This window comes from Pectinophora gossypiella, chromosome 10, assembly GCF_024362695.1.
Source record: "Pectinophora gossypiella chromosome 10, ilPecGoss1.1, whole genome shotgun sequence".
Taxonomy (NCBI): domain Eukaryota; kingdom Metazoa; phylum Arthropoda; class Insecta; order Lepidoptera; family Gelechiidae; genus Pectinophora; species Pectinophora gossypiella.
In genome coordinates this window covers 15,353,532-15,369,958 of record NC_065413.1, presented here as the reverse complement: position 1 = coordinate 15,369,958, position 16,427 = coordinate 15,353,532, and the positions used below count along the sequence as shown (strand labels likewise).

At 37.7% G+C, this 16,427-nt stretch overlaps 1 protein-coding gene across 1 annotated transcript; it reads right to left on the bottom strand.

Annotated features, from left to right (window-relative positions):
• Window positions 1-248: 248 nt before the first annotated feature.
• LOC126369937 (chorion peroxidase) lies at window positions 249-16,294 on the bottom strand. The gene is made up of 16 exons (XM_050014538.1): window positions 16,092-16,294; window positions 14,017-14,184; window positions 12,401-12,576; window positions 11,867-12,005; window positions 11,516-11,662; window positions 10,485-10,658; window positions 9,902-10,098; window positions 9,297-9,378; window positions 8,789-8,893; window positions 8,260-8,457; window positions 7,585-7,729; window positions 6,922-7,081; window positions 5,979-6,137; window positions 5,315-5,519; window positions 4,668-4,782; window positions 249-4,142 (listed from the first exon to the last, which is right to left on the bottom strand). Exons 1-16 carry the CDS (start codon window positions 16,219-16,221, stop codon window positions 4,073-4,075), a joined length of 2,370 nt encoding a protein of 789 aa, XP_049870495.1. The 5' UTR covers window positions 16,222-16,294; the 3' UTR covers window positions 249-4,072.
• Window positions 16,295-16,427: the final 133 nt, after the last annotated feature.

The window sequence follows — 16,427 nt, the reverse complement described above, 5'->3', positions numbered from 1 at the left end:
TTTATTATTATATTATTATTTGTTTATTATTTATATTTTTGGAAGAAATTGCCCTAGAGCAATAAGGCCGCCCATTTGTACTGTATTCAAGTGTTATGTCTGTGCAATAAAGTATATTTGATTTGATTTGAATAATTATGTACCCGAGCTATTAAATCTGAACACCGCGGCACCGCCATCAATATTGTGTTCAGGGAACCTAGCCTGGAGCCTTAAAAATATTTCGTTCTTAAATAAAACACAGTATCTAACTGATTATATTACTTTATTAACCAAAATCACAACACGTAACTTAAGTTCACGACTACTTCCCAATTGGGGTAGTCAGAGGTACATCCATCGCAAGATGAACTGTTGACCAGAATCATCTATTATTAACTAACATGCAGCATCTCATTTACGAAGAAAAAAATAAGATCAGGCTTTAAACCTATTATTAAATAATTAATAATTAGAAATTAATTTCGTAATTATAATAAACATATTAATAATAGTGCCCGTTCCTATTTATTTACAAAAAAATACATTATTATCGATAAAAATAAGTTTTAACAATATTTTTATCTGCCTACTTATTAAAAATATAAAGTATTATGTAAATAATATTTACAAATACTTAAACAATGATATCTAATAAAATAGATTAACACAGCCATTTTTGCCGATACCTTAAGCTAAACACATTTATTTGTGAAAACGAATTTATTTATAAAATCAATTGGCATACAAAACATTTTTAAAAATGCTTGCAAAAATGAAAACATTTAAATTTACAAAGTAAAAAGAACAAATATAAAAACTTATTTAATTTATATATTATCTAAGCAGAGTGTTTTTCAAAAATTCATTCAAGATATAAAGTGGAGACCTAATTAATAACATAAACTGCCTATATACGTCCCACTGCTGGGCACAAGCCACCCCTCAATCAACCGGAAGGGGGTTACTTAATTAATAATAATTATTAATACTTAAATTATACTTACCTGCGATTTTATTCTTATTTAATATTATTAAAAGGCTCATTATTGATTAAACAACTAGTTACTATTATAAGTTTAACTCTTAATAATAAGTATATATCCCCATTACTATGTTAAAATTGTATTATATATAAGTATATTATTATTATTATGTTGTAAAAATATTCTTACAATATTCTTAATTATTACTATTTGACCACCGCTTACCGCCCTGCGTTTTCCTCGCTATAAAATTATCAATACATTTAAAACAATACACTATTACAAGAATTTAAAATGTAGCATAATTCAGACAATCGCAGATTCTAGCGGACCTAATTAATTTAAACTTAATATAAATTTAATTTGACAGTTCCTAAACTAGCGGTATCTCTTTCTCGCATCAAGCGTAAGTTAAGGACGGCATAATTAATAAATTATTATGAGATGTCAAACTCAAAATAATAATAAAGTTTTTTACGCGGAAAGGACACGATTACAAAGTACGAAAAAAATATTTTATGTAATATATCTTTAGGTAGGTAGGTTTTTTACATTATTCGTTGATTTTTACATTTTTAAAGTATTTTAATGTTCTAAGCATAGTAACATAATTATACTTACATCAATTTTACAAGCTATAAAAAGTCCGCTGTTAATAGATTTTTCAAATACTTACTTAATTTATTGTAAAAAGACATGCACAGTAAATCATATTTGTTATTTCGAAAGATGACAATATTATTATGATGTGCCTGATTTTATTCTGTAGCTATTTATATTTAAGTATTTTTCTTGTGTATGTAAGTTACTTCCCTACAGTACCTATAACTTTTTTAAGTTAATTCTTCCAGTAAACAAACATGGCGGATGTAATTATGCGAGTCCTAGTAATTATTTCAAAATATGAACACATTTATCAAACCTAGTGTGCCTTATATGATTGCTTTATGATTTTAAAACATTTAATGTGAATTTAAAGAAACGGTGTCGGTTTTTTGTTTACTAGAAGGCTCAATATTTAAAAGATATGGGTAGGTACCTTCTTTCATATTTTTATTGTTGACCTTTTTAAGAAAATAATAATTGTTACCAATATTATTATGGAATTATTTATTTATAGTTTTATCTTCCAATTCATTCTTTATACCTATTTAAAAATTAATTCACTGTAATTTAAATCTTCTATCACACTTTCAACTACCACAATACAAACAAAATACTCCCGATTCGTGGATTTTTTTGAGGAAAAAATCATTGAATCAGGTACTGACCCATTCCAATTTTAACAAAAAATCCAGAAGCATAGATAAAAAAGAAGATAGTTGTAAACGTTTCATGATAAATTATTGATTTGTTTTGATCAAAATTAAAAAAATAATACTCGTGTTTAATTTATGGTAGAACTTACACATGTTATTAATAGAAAACTGCAAACGTCTTAAGTAAATATTGTGAATACATGACTATGGCTAAACAATGAATTAAAAATAAATAGAAGTTCTATGTTTCTTATTCTGAAATCTTTAACATCGGTTTTGGCTTCATTGGCAGATACATACGATACCTATCAAAATTAAGATTTTCTACACTTCAAGCTTTTCTTAAGAATCAATAATAATTAGTTAAGAATCAGTTGTGGACACAATTCTTGAGACATTGGTAATGTAGAAGCTTTGTACAACCCCACTGTCCGGGCCACAGTGGAACTTTACAATGCTTCTGGTGGCATAGATAATCATAATGACAGACAGACAGACAAAACTTATGCAGCCTGTAATTAGTATGGGCAGAGCCACAACTCCACAAGACAACTTACGTATTCATACATGCTTCATAGAAAATACAATATAATACTACTTATAGAAGGACTCTCTAAAGAAGTACCGCGGCCGCGGAGCTAGTGTCGCAGATTCTACGTAGAATTATTATAACTAGTAAAATTAGCCCCATTAAAATCCGTATACTTCTTTCGAAGGACTATATTTTAAACTGGGAATTTGTTTTCGCGTCTACATATGGGTAAGTTATATTAATGTCTGTCAAAAAATAAGTTGAGGAAATTAATTTACTTAACGTCAAAAGAACTGTGTCTAAACAAATCATTTATATACAATTAATTGAGCATAGATATTCATTGATATAAGCTGTTTATGTTAAATCATTGAAGATATTAATAAAATCATCATAATAGTGATCACAAGTAATGATTATATCACAAAAGGTGACGAACATGCAAAATTTAATGAAAAGATCGCTTTTGCAATAGAATCAGTTAATTGCAATAATCATTTTGTAAAGAGAAGTGTAGAGAATATTAACATAGATGGTAGACATGCTGATCAAGAACCTGGGAGTCATAGGGAACAACTATTTTTTCTTACCTTTTAGACTCATGGATGAAATGAAGCTATTAACCAAAGCGCATAATTTTCACATTTTTATTTATACAGTTTGTTTTGCCCAGCACGGAATCGAACATTTCGCTTAAAATCTGCTGAGAAATATTGAAGGTAAGTATCTTCTTCTTCTATCGTGTGGGTTGTGAGGTGGAGTATCAACCTCATCAACCAAATGAAAATGAAGGTATAAAAATAACAAAATATTTGAAAATTCTACGAAGTAAGAAGAAAGGATTGATAGGACATATGCAACTAAAGAAAATGCTACTGGATTTCTTATTAAAATATCAAGTACTGGATTTCTAAAGACTTAGTTACATACCTATGTGGTAGAAGAAGTGTGACTTAAGAAAATTAAGACTCCTAAAATAGGTATACTTAAGATGAACCAAAAATGTATATATACAAACTTAAAGACACTTTCTTAACTTAAGCTTTACTTAGGCAGAAACTTACAATTTATTTAAAGGGTGGGAATAATAGATTATGGATATACTGATACTGGCCACACAGTTTTCCTTATGTTGTTGTCTTGATATATTTTTTTTTTTAAATCCGAAAACGTTATTTTAGTTATTACTCGTTCTATTTCTCTTTTGTTTTGTATTTTCTGTGTTTGAATAAAGTATTTGTTACGTTATGTTAAGGAGAAATGGCTTAAGTATTGTATCATAGCTGGACATTTGATATTTTTGTTAAAGTTGGAAGTTAGACCTCCTTGAACCTGCTGAGATCCATCGAAGGTATGAGGTAGCTGTCGCAGCTCACTGGATTATTCCTGAAAATAAAGTTGAAATGTAAAAAAGTCGGTCAGGTGCCAATCAAGCAAAAAGTCACTATGGTCCTGTGGTACACTGGCTTCCTAAATGGGGAGCGCCGGTTCGAAACCCGGTACTGGACCACACCCCGGACACTTCATACAAGCCACCTCATTTTACACAGACACTACGCATTGACGATATCGTACACGCGCATCTGTGTATGTGACGTCTGACGCCCGTACTATTCAAGACTAAAGTAAGACCGAGGGGGGTGGGGTAAACCTAGCTCAGCCGCTGGTGGGGAATAAAGTTGCTGGCAACTGTTCTATACGTAGTATTATTCCCTCTTCTATGAGCGGATTTGCATCAATGAGGTTTCACTAACAAAGTTGGCTCACCACTTATCAAGTTGGTCTAACAGAAAGCTCGGTGAGGTGTGGGTACTTAGTTCATTTTGCGATGGATGTACCTCTGACTACCACATTGGGAATATTGGGATATAGTCGTGAGCCTGTTATGTTAAAATCAAAAACAAAACTTACCCCGGCACGTCTGGTCTGAGGAAGGCGCTAGGAGGCAGAGTGAAGGGTTCATATCCATCTGTGTTGTCGCATACGATACGGGATATAGTGACCTTCTTTATTTCTGATAACTGACCTGGAAGAGAAGAGATGGGTTGGTGAAGAAAGTGTCGACCGTGTAACGAACTTACCCCGAAAGTGTGCCTATTCCGTCTAGATGCAAGTTGAAGGGACCGCCGACTGTCGGTTTTAACGACATTTCCGTGAAGCAGCTGCTTTGCATTGGCTAACTTGTTAGGTTAACGGCTATTTACGTAGATCTCTTCTTTATTATGCTTTTGATGAACCAAATGTTTATGGTTTTCAATTTCCGTCTCACCACAAACTTAGAACCTTCAAAAATAATGAGAATAAGCATTTACTAGGGAAGCGTATACCACCGTAGACTACGTCTTCACTTACTATCAGGTGAGATTGTCGTCAAACGCAAACATATAAACATATTTTATCATCTCCCTAGCGTTATCCCGTTCTCACAGGGTCCGCTTACCTAACCTGAAGATTTGACAGGTCCGGTATTTTACAGAAGCGACTGCCTGTCTGACCTTCCACCCCGCGAAGAGAAATCCAGCTCAATACAGATTAAAACGCAAACCAACAGTACTTACTAGGAGTAAAAGCACCAGGATTGACATCAGGCCCGTATTCGTAGAAGTAGCGGTCTCCCTTCTTGAGTCTTGAAAACTGATCGGCGATGATTTGGGCGAAGGTGGCCCCTACCACGCCTCCTTCCACTGGGGGCTCCAGTAGACCCCCAACCCATAGTTCTATGTCCTCTGGAGTAGAGTATACTGACGATAGACGCTGAGCCGTCTGGGGAAGGAAAACAGGAGGAAAGGTTTATCTTTACCTTCCATTTACAAAAGTTCAGTATCAGATCAAATCAACATTGAATTGCACAGTTCCCCTGAATTAAACCCTGACACCAGGGTTGATGAGGTTGGTAATCTACCTCACAAGCCACACCATAAGAAGAAGATTGCACAGAACTTCAGACATAATACAGTACAATAGAGTATTCTAATTTACAAATAGATCTTGGAAAGACGATCAAAAAAAATCAATGTAATTTTACTTTTTGACTTATTTTCGAATGTTAGTACGATGTAAGTTACGAATTCTCCGATCACGTATTCGAAGGTAAAAAAGATGAGGAAAACAGTAGTGAAAATAGAAGAACTTCACCAAGTAAAGACTGACGATACATTGCCAAACACAGCCGATCCTAACTCAATAATCAGAATTGATACAAATAAGATGGTAATAACTCACATTAGGACTGAACTGGTAGAAGTCCTCGACGGGGCGGAGGCCTATGAGGCGCCGGTAGTGGTTGTAGGAGCGTAGACCCCAGTCACGCCCGCGCTGGATGTTGATGGACGCTAGGTCTAGCCCGAACGGATTGCCGCCGTGGAATAAGTAGCGAGTCAACTGGAAATAATGTGTTATAATACTTTTTGGCTTGTAGGTTAGCTTCAGATGGCATTAACTACTTGGCCAGTCAAACGGGGAGCGCTGAAGGCTCTCACCCGGTACAACGTTTAAGACAACAGGCCCGAGAGTGCTCAGTTGGACGCGAACCTCGGCTCAGGGCGTCGTCTGAGAAGAAAAATATTTGAAAGAATTAATCGAGCCTAGTGGTCGATTGCGAAAGGCCGGATTCTCAAAAAAACTAAGACAAAAAATGAAATTAAAAATAATTAAAAAACAGTAAAATCATAAGTTTTGCGACGGAAAATTCCACTTGATCCACTCAGAAATTATGAACTGAATCTTCCCACTCAATATTCGATACGGTGTCACTAACATCCTGTATATAGGCTGTTCACGGCCAGGCTGTTAACCATAACGAAAAGACACCTCCACTAACCTCTCATGGAGGGCACGTTAAGCCCTAGGTCCCAGTTACTACTTACTGATGTAAGTTCTTAGTCGTTACATAAGCCATGTCATGGGCATTTGGCGGCTTATTAATAACCCTAACAGCAGGGTTGATGAGGTTGGTAATCCACCTCGCAACCCACACGATAGAAGAAGATGCTTCTATCCCCGAAAGGCTGTATAGCACATGAATACACTCACTCCTCACCAGCTATCATAAGTCCCAGTAAAAAGACAACAGGCCTGAGAGTGCCCCGTCGGGCGCCAAACTGCGAAAAGATTAAACACTAACAAGAAACACTTACAAGCACTAAAAAACTTAAGAAGCACTTACTCCTTCAGTGACAAACGGATCAACACTCTGCATTGGTTGTCTGGTCAGACCGACCAGCAGGCGGTCTAGAAAATTCCTCAACCGCAGTCTTGACGGCTGGAACATCAGCTCGGGAATTGACACCGTCTCGTATACGCTGTTTGTTGATAAGTTTGGGACTCTGAAAGAATATAATTACAATAGTAATAGAAAGTGTCTTAATGAGAAACTTTAATCTAATCCTAGAAAAAAAAATTCTTAGATGAAGTTTTATGAAGTTCATTGATGAGATGGTAATGTTCAGATAGCACGGTGAAGTATGTCCAAGAACCTCCACTGATCTCCACTGATCTCCTGGCTAAAATGTGATAAAATACAGTGGGGGACTAAAATCACATTTTAGCCAGGACAAACATGGCCGTAGAAAAAGAACCCCGGGACAGAATCTAATAAGACTTTGCCAGAATCATAGGGAAAGCATAAGTTTTTATTACATATAAGTCTCATCAGTGGAGGTTCTTGGACCAGTTTCGCCCAATCTCCTTTACGACAATAACAATTAATCTTAGAAATTTTGGATATTATAGTCGTGAGCTAATGTTATGTTACTTATGCTGCAAATTTGTTACCAAGACCAGTGGATGACAGAGTACAGCAACGCATTCATAAAACGATTTCACTTACGTGATCTTGCCGTCAGCGATGGAGTGACCGAACCTCATGGCTGCGGCAGAGAACTCGCTGGTGATAGACGGATTGGTGTTAGGGTCGTACGAAGACGAGTAGCCGTCTGAAGGGGCTAACCCGAATGTTTGCATTATTTGGGGACCTGGAATGGTGATGTTTATGTTTATAAGTCAATCGACTGCATAAGATCACTGTTAGATACGTTTTTACAATAAGATTCCCATTGACATTCTGAATTTACCTTTGAACAGTTTTAAGACAATAGTCAAACAGAAACTTTGTATAAAAGGTTAAAGTTAGTAGTAGTTAGTTATAAAATTAGTGATTATTTAGCAGATATGAATGCATATGGGATTAACTGTCTGGGAACTGATATTAGGCAGCCAAATTACTGTATAACAATATTTTATGCCTCTGTGGTCCACTGGTTGAGCGTTGCACTCACGATCCGGAGGCCCCGGGGTCGAATCCCGATGAGGACATATCACAAAAACCACTTTGTGATCCCTAGTTTGGTTAGGACATTACAGGTCACCCGATTGTCCGACTGACACCAGCGTTGATGAGGCTGGTATTCCACCTCACAACCCACACGATAAGAAGAGAGTAAGTGACGATGTGGCCAACTATTAAGAATAGCAACCAAGCTATTGAAGTTTTGTTTCTGCTTACCAAGAAGTATAGGCAGCCACTCATTGTAAATGATATGCTGAAATTCCGCCTGGACAAGCCTTCTCGCTTCCAAGTAGACGGTGTCTTCGTCCCAGTCAGGGTTGAGGCGCGATAAGGCGCGGGCGATACGATTGTGTTCTCTCGTCCAGATAGTGTGGAGGACCGTAAGGGAGATGATCTGGTTGCCGTGGTTGTCTCCTAAAAGAATAGGGGAGGTCATATATGGAATTGACACGTGACCTCCGAATAGCATCTGTGGTCCAGTGGTTGAGAGTTGGGCTCATTGTCCGGAGATCTCAGGTTCAAATCCTGGTGAGGACATGTCACAAAAATCCCTTTGTGAGCCCTGGTTTGGTTAGGTCATTCCAGGCTGATCACCTGATTGCCCGTTGATCCGTGGTTAGGAAGGCATATTGAGCTGTTGGTCCCGGTTACTACTAGTCACTTCAGGAGCCTTTGGCGGCTCCCCTGACCAGGGTTGATGAGGTCGATCATCTCACAACCCACGCGAGAGAAGAAGAGAACCTACCAGATTCGAAGCAAGCTGCGCCCTCCTTGGCAGAGAGGCACTCCTCCCTCCCGGTCAGCGGAGGCAGCTCCCTCCCGTAGTCATTGAACACAGCCAGAAGACCACCTAGAGTTATGATGATGAAATATTGAACCACAAAATATTTAAGAAGATTCAATATTAAAGCAATAAGAACTAGAGTATTTTATTATGATTCAATGTTATATACCATAAACTCACGCTCGTAATCCCTAATGGGGTGGCCAGAGCCGCAGGTAATCAAACACAACTTGCAGCCACTGTTGATACCAAGTCCTAAAATGGATACGAAGAGCCTTACGGTCTCAACGGCCTGCCCATAACACTTGTACATCAGGTAAGATATGACAGACTCCCTAAAAGAATGTTCCAGATGAGGCAACTCTATTTTTTAGAAAGCCTATTCAAATAGTGACAACTATAAACTGGTCCCATCGTAGGGTTTGCTAAAGTCCGCTCTCCTACTAATATTTATGTATTTATATTTCACCTGGTGCCCGCAACGCTGCTACCTTCTCTGCTGTGCTGCCATACAGGTGCGACAGGTCTGGGTAGTGAGTTGCGCCGTTCATCTGAAACGACAATATAATGTTATCATGGAAACCCGTAGTGGAGGAACCTGGTCTTGTACCCTCGTGTGGATCAGGTTAGTCCAACCTTGTCAACCCTGGTGTCAGGGTTATTATAATATTGAGCCGCTAATGCCCCTGACATGACTCAGGTAACGACTACGTACTTACATCAGTAAGTAGTAACCGGGACCAACGGCTTAATGTGTCTTCCGAAGAACGGATCATTTTACTTTTGGTCAATCAGGTGATCAGCCTGCAATGTTCTAAACAGTCCAAGGCTCACAAAATAGTTTTTTGACCAGGATTCGAACCTGGGACCACCGTATCGTGAGCTTAACGCTCGACCATTGAACCACAGAGGCATTAAACCTGGTAAAGTTACCTGAGTATGATAAATCTACTTGATGAAGTAGTTTGATGGAGCAGTTTTTTTTAACGTGACATGGCATTAACTACTTAGCCAAACAAATGGGGAGCGCTGAGGGCTATCACCCGATAATGGCGGAGTAGTATGTATGGGTACCTGTTTGGCATATCCTACGGAGCAGTCGGGTGAAGGCGCCAATTGTGTGCGCACGAAGTTGAGGCAAGTCTGTCGAAACTGCGAGTAGAACGCGTCGTCTGCATCCGTTACAACAGCTGCACACGCCCAATGCTGCAGTGAAGGGGGCAGAACTGCTTCGCCGTTGTTGGCGCAGCACGATATTGCGCTACCATTGCCTACACAAAGAAAAAAAAAGTTTCTTTACACTATGTCAGAATCAGAATCATTTTATTCAACGTAATTATCATGGATAAACTTGTTGAAGGTCAATATAACATTTTTGAATCTAAGTCATTTCGCAAGGTGTTATGGCTGAGGAGAAGAAATGACAAGAAACTGCAACAGCAACACATCTTTTAAAAACCAATGATAGTATACAATACATTACAAGTAACATATATACACTGCCAGCTATGTTTCAGTTCCATGACTCTAGTTTCTTTACATCTGATTCATATGCATTAAAACCTTGGCCAGACAAATCGCTAAGCATTCTCACCCGAAGACAAATGAGGAGCGCCATATCTCCCTTGTTATGATCTGCGGTAGATAACATCCTTACCAATAGTAAACACGACCCCAGCACTGACATCATGGGCGATGAACTGTCCGAACTGCATGTAGAGCATGTTGTGTGTGCCGCTGACGTGGCTGCCGTCTGGCAGCAGGGCGGCACTCACTGCGCGTGCGCTGGGCAGCGGCAACCCTGACGAAGATGCTTTTAGTGCCCAGATCCCTGGAAGATATGGAAAAAATATATAACATATTTACCCAATGGTTGCAGAAGCAGCGATGCCAGCTATGCCGGACAATGCCGAACAAAAGGGGCAACTCACAGGGACTGTAACCTGAAACCTGACAGAGAGCAGCAGTAACTGTCAGTACTAGTCAGACCCGGAAGACAGTTGTCTTCCTCTTAGGAGTCTTAGTACGGCTTTGAAATAGACTACTCTGGGCGTCATCCCACTAGCGTCAGACAGAATGCTACAGCGCGGAAGGCAAGAGGGAAACCACTGCTCTATTTTTCTCAAAAAAAAGTAGCATGGAGAATCCTGTACTTAAATTAGTGATAATGATACATATTTGTAGTCACGCCCTGGGTGGACATAGCCACAAGTTATGATAGATATTCCAAGATAGATCTTGACAGAGTTCGGTGACAGATTATAATCCTAGAAACCTACTCGTATTCAGCTTATGTCCCAGGTATGTTGTTAAAACCAACTAAGGACTAATGGCGAATATCCCCTGCGTGATGGACTGATATGTTAGAATTGCAAATCAAGTGTAGACTCAATGTCTTTTCAAAAATTATGAACTATTTATGTATTTGGGAGATGTCCTGAATATGAAGGAAGCAAGAGAAGTATGTCAGAATCGAAGTAAACGAAATTTCCATAGGTTCTGCTTACCCCGGTGGGAAATGGGTGAGTTTATGTATGTATGGGAGATGTGCTGGTAACTGTCGTCATAACCATGTAAGCACTTCTGTACTGCGTGATTTAAAGTTCTTGGTAAATGGACTTTAACAAAGATCAGCATCTGTAATCACTTCAGGACGCCACGTGTGATTAACAGAAACCCAGCACTCACCATCGCTATAATCAGGCGGTAGAATTTTCTCGAATCCAGTGTTGCTGGCGCCCCAAGTGGGGTTGGCAGGGTTGTTGCACTCTCCGGACGGGCTGCGGTAGCGGTTTGGGGGGGTCGCGCACGATGGAGGTGGGGGGCAGAATGGACCTGTACGCAACATTAACAGCTTATTTAATGACCCGCTCTCTCCTCAAACTGATGATGATGATGATGATGGCAAAGGGGGAATCCTTAATGGAGCAATAAAAAAGAAAAAACTGCATCTGAATATGATCTCTTGTAAAGTGCATTTTGGAAGCAAACAAAAGTACTTAATGTATCTTTTTTTTAAATTGAAACTACAGTAATTACCATCAGTGTGATCAGTGAGTCCAAGAGCGAGGTCCTCATCGGACAGCGCCTGCCTAGCCTGCAAGTCCTGCGCCGCGAATAAATTCAGCAGACCACCGCGACCCAGCTCCTCCGTCCGAGGGTCGTTTGTTACCATTGACTGGACATACAATTGTTTTTTAGAAATTATATTAGCACGCCTGCTTGCAGATTAGAAGGGGTTACCATTCTTAATTCTACATTCTATCCATCTACTCAGCCTGTATCTACCCACTGCTGGGTATAGGCCTCCTCTCTTTCACGCCATCCTTTCCGGTCCTGTGCAATTGTTTAATTATTTTAGTATTATTTAATTATATACCTTTTGTTTTGTTTTTATTTTATTTTTTTGTATGATTAGTCTATTTTACTGGAAGTTAGTAATTTATTTTATCTTTATTTTATTTATTTTGTTTATTTTTTATCTTTTTTATCCCCATAATTTATAATCGATATTGTGACGAAGAAAATAAATAAATAAAAACGATTTTAAATACTATTTACAACAGAACTTACCAAATGATGACCAAAACTCGGCGAAGAATTATTGACGATGGTGTGGTGATGGTTGTTCAACAGTTCATCGACGTGGCTCATCATCTTTGTCAGTTTGTGATGAGACTGATGGTGAGCTGCCTTCACGTCTTGAACGCTGATTGATGATGTTGATCGCCGCTTGTGGTCCGATTCCGCTATGTTGATATGAAAAGATTATTTCTTTTTTGTTGATCATAACATAGGTAAATGAATTACATAACATAAGTTCACGACTATATCCAAAATGGAGTAGACAGAGGTACATCCATCGCAAGATGAACAAAGTACCCCCGCCTCACCGAGCTTTCTTTTAGACCAACGTGATAGGTGGTGAGCCGTATCGCCGTCTATAATGGTCGAGCCAACTGTGTTAGTGAAATTCCACTATGGATTTTTCAGCATTTCCCTATTAATACCTTCATAATCTCTTCATTGTATTTTTATTGTATACTTACCAGCAAAACATAAGATACGATTAGATTACACGTAACATACATAGGTTGAATGTTTATTTGGTTTAAAGAGCGTTATTGTGGAATTAACTAAGTACTTGTTATGAAAATAGACGTGAATAATACTTATTTAAAACTTTCCATTTAAATCGGTACTTACAGATGCAATAAATTAACTTGCAAAATGGCCTGGTTCTTTTTCTTTCGTTTCAACTTGTATACCTACTTACTTATTACATTACAGTAAGACAATTCGTTCTTATTATAATTATTATTACCCTCCTAAAGTGTTAAAAATCGTGATTATAACATAACACCCCCGCACTTTTTAATTTTATAAATGAAATGAAATTATGGAACGTAAATTAGTTTTTCTTTCCCGCCAATATTGCTATTTGATTTTAAGAAAAAAAAATATAATTGGATTATTTTATTTACTTACTACAAAAGAGATGGAATTTATATAAAATTCAATAGTTAAGGATGACACTGGCATATATTCACGAAAAAAAATGTGTTAAGACAGTTGCCTTTTACTAAAATTAAAAGTGAAATAAAAAATTATAAAAAATATAGATTTTATGGCAAATTTAAATGTTTTTTCTGGAATATCGGCCAGTTTTTGGAAAATGGGGGCCATTAGACAGTCAATTATCCGATTCGCGCATTTCCTTTGCTTTTTTACGTATTTTATAATGATGTTTTATATAATTGGCTATTGATGTCTAATTAAGTTTCTTTATACTAAATTTATATTTGTTTATCTTATCTAACCCATTTGTTTTGTTTATGTACTTAGTAACTATATTGTAGGTGAAGTAACTATAAGTAGTTATTTTTAGTACCAACACAAAAAAAATACTACAACACAAAACAAATACTGAGAGGGATGGTTTGTTACAGCTCATTATTCTGAGTTAATATCAAGTGGAATTTTCCATCGCAAAAGTATAACGCTATGTATAGTTGAATCGTACGGAACATTTATAAATATTGTGATAAGTTATTGTTGTTGTAATTTTTTCACATAAAAACACAATACTAAAAACAATTACAAATGTAATTTTGTATAGGTTTTAACCCTGATGTTCTTATAATAAATAATTTCTTTCTTTCTTTATTTTTTTCGTAAGTATACCGTACCAGCGTGTCCGCTAGTGAAGCAGCAGACGCCAACCACCCCGGTCTTGGCGAGATGACACTCGGGATTGTATGAGCCTGTTCTGACGTGGGCGGGACATTGTATCCGGGGCACGCAGCGCCCATTTCGTGGGCACACTGCACATGGGCGGTCTTGCTCGTGGGTGTGGTCTAGAAAGCATTGGAAACACAGATAGACACAGGCGGGAATACACATGCCAGTAAAACAGGACAGTAGCTCGCATGCTATCTCATCATCATCAGCCCATTAGCGTCCCCACTGCTGGGGCACGGGCCTTCCCTATGGATGGATAGCGAGATAGGGCCTTAAACCATCACGCGGGCCCAGTGCGGATTGATGGTTATTAACGACTGCTAATGCAGCCGGGACCAACGGCTTAACGTGCTTTCCGAAGCACGGAGGAGCTCGAGATGAAAACTTTTCTTTTTTGTGGTCATGCCAGCTACTGGCACTTAAAAAACTTGTTAACAGTAGTGTAATAAGTTTAATTGGTTTCAAAACAGACACAGTCTAACAATACTTAAAAGAATGAATTTAGTACAAACATTTCGCCAGCCATGCAGCCACACGGCAATTTATGACACATACATTGAGAAGTATTTTAAAAGTGTAATAAGTATTTTAGTACCATGTCTCACTTAACTGTTTTACCAAATTGAACTGTAAATCTTACTAAATGACAATTTATGTTAGAGTGACAGTTCTCATGACTGTGTACCTGCATTGCATCCCAGGTACAGTACAGCACAGGCATGCGCAAAAAAAATTGTCACGGTCGTTTTATCGATTCAGCCGATATAATTATGTCGTTTTGTCGATTGGTTCTAATATGTGAACCCAAATAAGTCGTGTTGTTCTGTCAAAATACGAACAAAACCACGTGGCACGCATGTTAGAGAAACAAACTTATCGATTTCGACAAAATTTATTGAATCGATCGATAATTTTATCGCGTTGCGCATATTGTTAGCCCTGCTGGTCAATCAACATACATGGATGTAGCTGCCACATGCAAGTGTACATACATAAACAGCCTATATACGTCCCACTGACCTCCCCTCAATCAACCGGAGGGGGTATGGAGCATACTCCACCACGCTGCTCCAATACGGGTTGATGGATTCCCGACTAATTATTCGTAAAAGAAACCTGGGTGTATTTACAAAATATCCCAAATTCTTTATAAGTTCAATATACATACACAAATCTAGAGTCTATAGTAACCATTACAATCATGTAGAAAAAGAAAAGTTTAAAGGCATTGTTAATGTTGTAAAAATATTTTAACAGAAAATCTCCAAAAAGATTCAACTTTATAAATAAACAGGCATATACCTATTTCAGAACAAATATATTTAAAAAGCCATATTCTTAAATTTAAAAATAAATGATAATATTTTTCAACTTTAAAGGCTGCAATTTATTATTTTCTTCAATTAAAACGGCCAGAGTTTTATAAACCTGACCATTCACTTTTAAAATTATTTCATTTTCTGATTGTTTTATTTTTACAGTTCTTCAGATTGCATTCTTTAGATTTTCAATTATCTATCCAGATTAGGAACTTATACAATTTTATTTGTTAAAGGGTGAGCCGAAGGATTAAACATAACGTAAACAACCTGTACAGTCATGAGCAATATCATGTACCCACTTCATATTTGACATTTAATGAGACTTACGGTGTAATTTGTCAAAAAAGTTATTGTGACATGGTTTCAAAATACATACATACATACATATTAGTACTCGTGACCATACATCCCACTCCTGTGCACAGGCCTCCTCCCAATCAACTGGAGGGACATACCTACTCCACCACGCTGCTCCACTACGGATTGGTGGAGATGTTTGGGCTACTAGTCCGAGATCAACGGCTTAATGTGTCATCCAAATCATTTCTTTTTCGGACAATCAGGTGATTCAACCTGCGATATCCCAAACAAAGGACAGTCTCACAAAGTGATCGGGAATCGAACTCGGACCTCCAGAAAACTACTAGACCATAGAGGCTGTTAACTGTATAAAATTACATTAAAAAACCCTAGATGCTTACCTTTTTCTCCTTGTATATCGTGATATTTTCCAGCCAGGTTAGCGTTGGCCAGGTGGCACAAAACCTCACTTATAGGACAAACAACCACTACGTATATAAAAATATGCAAAGATGCCGTTAAAATACTCATTTTGTAACTATATTTCTAATATTTTCACTAATAGTTTAAGGAGAAAAGTTACATAATTCATAACACGTGCGGCTTGGAGATTGAAATGGCAGAATAAATTGTGAACACATGTCATGTTGTTTAAGAAAAAATGAGGGTATATTGTTATTTCAATGGCGATTGTACGTATTTCATATTTTAAGACCTGGATAGTAGCCTTTCTGCCG

What these genes read in the sequence shown, in the direction of transcription:
- LOC126369937 (XM_050014538.1), bottom strand. Translation starts at nt 16,221, where the DNA reads ATGAGTATTTTAACGGCATCTTTGCATATTTTTATATACGTAGTGGTT. An exon ending in CCGTAGGATATGCCAAACAG is followed by an intron (nt 9,379 to 9,901) that starts GTACCCATACAT and finishes TTGTCGTTTCAG; the next exon opens with ATGAACGGCGCAACTCACTA. An exon ending in AGCAGCGTTGCGGGCACCAG is followed by an intron (nt 8,894 to 9,296) that starts GTGAAATATAAA and finishes TCATAACTCTAG; the next exon opens with GTGGTCTTCTGGCTGTGTTC.